Source organism: Vespula pensylvanica, chromosome 25, assembly GCF_014466175.1.
Source record: "Vespula pensylvanica isolate Volc-1 chromosome 25, ASM1446617v1, whole genome shotgun sequence".
NCBI classification, from domain to species: domain Eukaryota; kingdom Metazoa; phylum Arthropoda; class Insecta; order Hymenoptera; family Vespidae; genus Vespula; species Vespula pensylvanica.
Genome location: NC_057709.1, coordinates 2,053,443 through 2,060,884, shown reverse-complemented (window position 1 = coordinate 2,060,884; position 7,442 = coordinate 2,053,443). Strand labels below are relative to the sequence as shown.

Genomic DNA, 7,442 nt, shown 5'->3' with positions numbered 1-7,442 from the left:
ACAACGGATCCAAGACGATAAGAATCCCATTGAACATCTATTTGTCTTTTTAATCAATGAATAACATCAGTTTTTAAAATAATGACATGATTAGGTATGGAAATTGATCTGTTTGATCATCAGTTTGATACAGAAATAGATGATTCTCGCATAATTATAGTCAAATGCGACCTGCAAAATGCTGTTGTAAAAGAAGTTTATTGATTTCATAAACATGAAGATTAATACCAATTAAACTTTTTTTTTGATAATTGAGACTTTCTTACGTAATCCTGGAATCGATTATTGATTGCTAGTGTACATAAATAATTGTTATTTATTTGAAAATGTAATAGAGAATTTCTGATGCTGCTTTTTCGTAACTGTAATCTCAAAAATTTTGGACTCTATATGAAAAATTTTTTTGGAAACTACCGAACCAAGAGTATTAAAATTTTTTGGTCATTATCTATATTAAATTTAAAACTTCTTGTTGACTCGATTTTCTTTGCAAAGTGTTTACTTCTTGTTTTAAATAAAAACGAAGTCGCGATTTTTTGCGACAAGGAGTAAAATAATGTACGCGTTCGTAATTTTGTCTAAAAATGTTATTTTAGAAATTCGGCTCAAGAAGAACTTGTTTTACTCATATATTTTTAAGAATTATATAATTATTAATTATTTTCATTTTATTTCAATTAATATTCATGAATATTATCGTAAGTAACGAATTTTTGTATATATCCATGCCAACGTCTATTTCTCCGCCATTTTTTATTACTTTCGAGGAAAAAATTATCAATTTAATTTTTTTAAAGTAAGTCCCATGAAGCATGGAAAAGTATAGTTTAATAAATTACGTAGATTAGTCAAAAATCAGAAAGAACTGATATAACAAAAAAATGTTTGTTTCTTTTCTACAGAGTTTTTTATATCCTTAAAAATAAAGGAAAAAGAAAAATACATCATTCGCTTGTACCATCAGTACGTAGTAACCGGAAATACAGATATGAATGGTGGTACCCAATAATTGCTGCATGATCGGGAAATTGAAGTTATGTTCCAATTTTTCCGTCAACCTGAAATATTATATTTCATGTAAGAATAAGAAATGAAATATTAAGATCGAGTTCATTATTATTGTTTCTTTTTCCATTATGGAAAAAAAAGTATATATATAAATGGAATCAATACAATGTTATTCAGAAGAAAATATTTCTTTTATTTTTGATTTATTCTATAACATGAAGATAGTTGAAAGTAATAAACAAATAATTAAATAATAAATCAGAAACAATGAATAAATATCCTAGTATCAAATACAATATAATGAAAAAGTAATTAGGTCGGAAATAAAAAATAATAAATATAGAAATGATAAATAAATAACGAAAGAAGTATATATATGATTGAATCAAGAGACATCTATAAGTAATAATAATATTAATTAATTTAATAATATTAATTAGATAATTTTACAAAAAAGGCAATAATTTACACACACACACACACACACACACACACACACATATATATACATATATACAAATGTGTATATATATATGTAAATTAATGAAATTAATTAATAAATTTTCAGATAAAAGAATTTATTATCGTTTATATATATATAAATTATTTTCATATAATTATATGATATTTTACCTTATCAATCGATAATGTCGTAGTACAAGTTCCTTCATACCCTCATGATAATTTTCAGAACTATTTAATACTGTCTTCACCTTATAGGACAATATGGCGAACTGTGCAATTACTTGAATGGACAAATTGACGAACATGCAATCAAATCCTACGTAACCTAATACGATACAAGGTACGAATATTATTTGATAAGCACAAATCAAAGCGTAAATCCTGCTGTCTCTCAAATCCATGATTTCTAATGTTCTGTATGGCAACTTATAACCCATAGAATTGTTTTCTTTTGCTGAAAAGTAGAAAAAGAGAAAAAGAAACAAAATATTTTTTTAAGAAATATAATTACGAAAGGAGAAGACAACAAAAACATAAGATGATTAAAATAAATATTCTAAATATCCATATCGAGATACTATAATATGGTAAACCATATTACTCGTTCAATATTACTAATGAAATCTATAAGTAATCGATTAATATAAAGTTAGACAGACACATGGATAGAATTTCTTTTTTAATTATTTTTTAATCAATTGCGTTTATCATCTCTTCTATAAATTTTCAAGTCCTCTTTCATAAAAATGTGCACACCGTGATGAAAAATATGATTCTAGAACATAAAAACCACTAATATTCCGAAACATTTTGTCTTTTACGAAATACTACATAGATTTAAAAAAATAATAATCCGATGGTCTAATATAGACTGAATATGATAAATTCACTAAAACTTCCTAGCAACTTTGGTTTATTATTTTCTTGGATTGTTTTTTGTGCAAGGATTCTATTATTAACGCATTGCACTATGACGAGTTTATTATTGATTAATGCTGAGCATTTTTTTAAATAATTCGTTATATAACCGTTACAATCGTAGATAATAAACATCAGCGAGAGTTGATTATAACTCAAAATATATTATGCCGGTGCGTTATCATCAAATGCACGATAGCAACTATTTCAGGATTAGATCAAGCTTACATGTGACTAGCGGCGATCGATTCGGAGAACCTCATTGATTGATATCATTTAAGTTGCTTTATAGGACTCATTTCATATCGTTGGTAACGATTATATTAAAAAATGGATAATTTCTTTGTCTATTCAATAAACATGTACAAATTCTTTCTCGCTAATCTTCTTTCATATTTGACAATTGATTCTGAATACAAATACCTCGACTAGATAGCTTTCCAATTTTATAAAGGCATCTTTGCATTGTTGTCCAAGTGACTTTAAATGTGTCAGATGTTTTTCTTATTGATAATCTTGGATACGACACAAGGAATTCAATAATGATTTCAAAATATCATCGTCGAATTCCACAAGTTGTCTACTTCGAACATCATCGGATCAAGTCTAAATGACTACTGATTAAATTGTCTAAATCAACGTTGGCACTTATTGATCTTCGGTACTTACCCATAAATAATCACTAATTTATTATTCCTTTAATTTCTAGTCGTTGAGTTAATCCAATCGAAAATGAAACAATATGCAATCACGACTGCATTATTTTGAATATTGAGAGATCGAAATTAAATTACTTATTAGAAATATTAGAGATGATTGGCGACTATTGCATGCTCGTGCATGTGTGTATGAATATGTGTTTTTGTGTATGGATATATCTAATAATTCAATAATAAATAAATAACTAAACGAATCAACAGATACCATCGAATTATACATGGTGGTAAATCTATAAATCAAATCTAATATGAAATATGTCATATATAAAAAAAAACATAATTATAGATTACCAATTTGAATTCCTTCGATAAGTCGACTTGTATAATATAATATTTCGACCAATGCCATTGAAGAGGCAATAATTATAATAAAATATGGAGGTAATTTAGTATAATTAAAAAATGTCAATTTCTCCTTTTTAGTTTCGTATTTCTGAGTCAATGAATACTCCTCGATTTCCGTGAATAATTTACGCAATGCTTCTCTGTTCATTCTAGCGATTGTTATTTTCGTAAGTGTCATTGTTAGAGCAATATTCTCTGCGATATTCGATATGACGTTCTCCATAGTTTTTGGAGCCCAAAACAATTGTGCTAATGTTAGAGAACAATGAAGGGAAAGATATATGAAGAAGAAGAGAAATATCGGAACGTAGTTCTTCAATGGCCAAATTCCCATGCATTTTAAGAACCTTGAGCTCCAAATGAATGATTTCCGGACGTTAGCAATTCCTAGTTCCTATAATAGAAATATCCAATTGGTTAATTTGTTAGATTGGTTTTAGATTAATTATTTTATTATGCATCTAAATACATTTCATTACAGTTAATATAATTATATTTATGTAACATATTGATATATATATTGAAACATAATTTTATATTGCTATTTATAATTATATATATATAGTTATATATATAAATATATATATATAAATATATGTATGTATAATCTATATATTTATATGTTTATAATTAATATAATAATATATGTGTATAAACCGATTATTATTATAGATACACGTATTTATATGTATGCCGATTTTAATTTATGATTATTTCAACATAATCGCATCTTACCAAAATTCTTTTATTATAATTAAGATAATATACATAAATGTATATATATATATATATATATATATATATATATATATATACATATATATATATGTATGTCTGTATGTATGTATGTATATATGCGTATATATATATGCATGTATATATATGCATGCATATATATGTATGTATATATATGTATGTATATATGTGTTTATATATACCATTGTTAAGTGTACTTAAATATACATGTATTTAATTAGAAATATATAATTAATGTTCTGTTTGCTATTAAGTATTTAAATATTAGAATTATTTTAATATTCAAGATTAATTTTTTAATATTTAAATATTTTATAAATATTTAACAACATTTAAATATTACGAAATTGTATTTGTGTATCACGTATTAGTAGTATTCGTGTAAATTCTGGAGTAGCATCATATTTATGCATTTTTTATTACATTATAACAGATGTTAAAATGAAGCGTCACTCATTTTTTTATTTCGTTAACACGACGTATCTGAGAAAAATAGTTCAAATAAAAGTCTTCCGATAAGAAAGAGAACTATATACAGTTGCATTTTTTATTGAATTTATTAAAAGATTTCGAGGAGTAAATTAATTTTCTAAATATGAGCCTACCTTTTTTTATAGTAGAAGCTTATTAATCTCTAACGAAAACAGAAGACAATTAAATTTTCTATGAAATATTTTTCTTATCAAACAACAAAATTGACCGTGAGATACCGTTAAATCTTTCCATTAAATAAAAATAATAAATAAAATAATATTTCCCCAGTTGAAATCAGATAACACTTGTTAGAACAATTTTTTTCAAAAATGCTGCGCTTCTGAGATGAAGATTTATTGAAGCATTGCTTTGAAAATTTGATATATTGTTCACTAAAAATTTCGAGATTCATTCTAAGGTTAGAAAAAAAAAACAGAAAAAACAAAATAGAAAAAAAAACAAACTGCGCTCTTTATCTTACTTCTATGCTATCTTCTTCCATTTTATCCCTTCGACAGTTCGTAACAGACTGACGGCAAAACGATCAGTCGTCCTCCTTGGTAAACTCCGTTTGAAAAGTTGGTATGCACGTGTAGAGGGTGATTGTATAATTAATCTCAAGTCGAAAAAAAATTGAGAAACAACTCGTTGCTAACCCTTTCTAACAACGAGTTAAACAGTTACTTTGTTACGATCATCGATTATGGTAGGTTGCCGGTAGTGGATGGAGGGGGATTAGAGTATACATAAAAAATGTGCTCTCATCGCTACTGTTCACTTCGTAGTACATTCCCCTGTTTCATAACCCTCATGTAAAAGTCGTTATAACTCCATTCCAATTATCTGTCATTGAAATTTTTCCTTTTTTCTTTTTTCTTCTTCATTTTTTTTCTATTTTAGGAAAGAGGGTGATCATAGTTGTAGAGAAAAAAGTAACATCTCACTTTAGGGTATAATCACTCTTCTTCGATCGGATATAGATGGAAGTTTCTCACTTTGCTGGCAATATAAAATGTTTCCACCCCCACTACTTTTCGTTCGATCGTTATTCCGTTCTCTCGTTGTTTCTAGTTTTGCTTAATACGACGAATTAATAGTGGTTGTTCAAAACATTTTTTTTTTTACGGACACAAGTATTCGTAAGTACTCGGTGGAATTTAATACCTTTTTCATTATTCCTCATTAAGGAGAGTTTCACGTTAGGGGAGTACAGTACTTAAAGATGCACGTGAATTCTGGGAAAAACGGAAACTTTTTTGTTTTTTCTTATTATCAATTGCTTTACGCAAGATTTTTTTTCTTCACTTCTATATAGTTATTCTTTACCGACGCCACACAAGTCTTTTCTTTCTTTCTAAAATTTTACTTTTACTATTTTCTCATGTTAATTATATTTTTTTTACGTATTCCTTGCCTTTTATGAGTTTTGATTCTTTATAAATTTGTCTTTTTTTTCATCTCTTATCATTAATGTTTTTTATTTATTATATTTTTTATGCAGATATTAATTTACTCATTTATCGAGATGGAAATGTATATATTTTTTTTTGAGTAACACATATTTTCATCCTTCTTTCATTTTTGTAACGAAATATTATATTTTGTTTATGGTTGTAACTTATTAGTTTACTCAATTTTAATTTTATTTTAAATATTATATGTTCGTTTGCTCATTATGATGTTAAAATAATCAAGATATATTACTACTTCATAAATTTTGCAGATAGTGAATTCAGTATAAATAATTCTTACAAACAATTAGATGAACGAGATTGTCTAATAATTAATGCAATTATAGTAAATAAATATGGAGAGATAATGTTTGTGGTTGTTGAGAAACCTCGTTCAGTATTCATGTAAGTAAAAAAAAGAAAACGTTTTTGTTAATACCGATTTTGCTGTTGCATGTATAAATAATTAATTAAAAAACAATAATAATAAAGAAGAAATTATATTTGACTTCTAAAAAATTGATTCCTTAGGTTTGGGCATCTGTATTAATAATAAGAATAATTATTGATCATAGACATATATTTTCTATCGATGTCGAATATTGACATATATGGGCGCCGTAATCATACGTAAAAATAAATTTAAAATTACATAGCTAAGTATGTATTTATTTTAATTTTTTTAGAAAATTTTTTCTTTTACTATTTTTATTTTTCTCGTTCTATTTAGGGTAATGGTGGAAACAAATAAAATCGCAATAATTAGTAATATATTTTGAAAAATGAGACAAATGTTGTCTCTGGCAGCATTATATTCTTATATTTGATACTAATATTATTAATAATGAAAGACACTTAGAGTTTTTATCGATCATCTTAAATTTGTATTTATATTTTCAACAACGGTAGTAGAAATCAACGATATATAGACAAACCGTTTGTGTTTCTACGAAGAAAGATGACTTAAAAAAAAACAATTTGTTACTACGTAATCCATTTCGTATTTGTTCTTTTCACACAAATGTTCGTATTACCGATAAATATCCCATCGAAGTTTTGACAATCTGCAAATATTAAGAGAAAAATAATAAAATAATACTTGTATTGTTACGGCAAGAAGCATTATTTAAAATTGAAAAATATTATTCGAAATACACTTACATCTGTGAAGATGGTCAAAGATAAGACGGCAAATTTACCAGACGTTAGATATTGCGGCTTTTTCGTTCGTGCCATACAAATAAGAAAAAACTTCGATTCAGTTGCCGGTAAGTTATACCACTCGTAATTGTAAATGGCGTTACCA

General features: G+C 26.3%; 1 protein-coding gene across 1 annotated transcript in view; it reads right to left on the bottom strand.

Annotated features, from left to right (window-relative positions):
• LOC122637220 (odorant receptor 67a-like) overlaps positions 1–5,192 on the bottom strand; it is a 6,117-nt gene extending 925 nt beyond the window's left edge. Inside the window, exons 1-4 of the mRNA XM_043829223.1 lie at positions 5,167–5,192; positions 3,402–3,849; positions 1,642–1,927; positions 959–1,058 (exon numbers count right to left, since the gene is read on the bottom strand). Of these exons, the coding sequence (XP_043685158.1) occupies positions 959–1,058; positions 1,642–1,927; positions 3,402–3,849; positions 5,167–5,187 (855 nt within the window). The 5' untranslated portion in view covers positions 5,188–5,192. The remainder of the gene's footprint in view (positions 1–958; positions 1,059–1,641; positions 1,928–3,401; positions 3,850–5,166) is intronic.
• Positions 5,193–7,442: the final 2,250 nt, after the last annotated feature.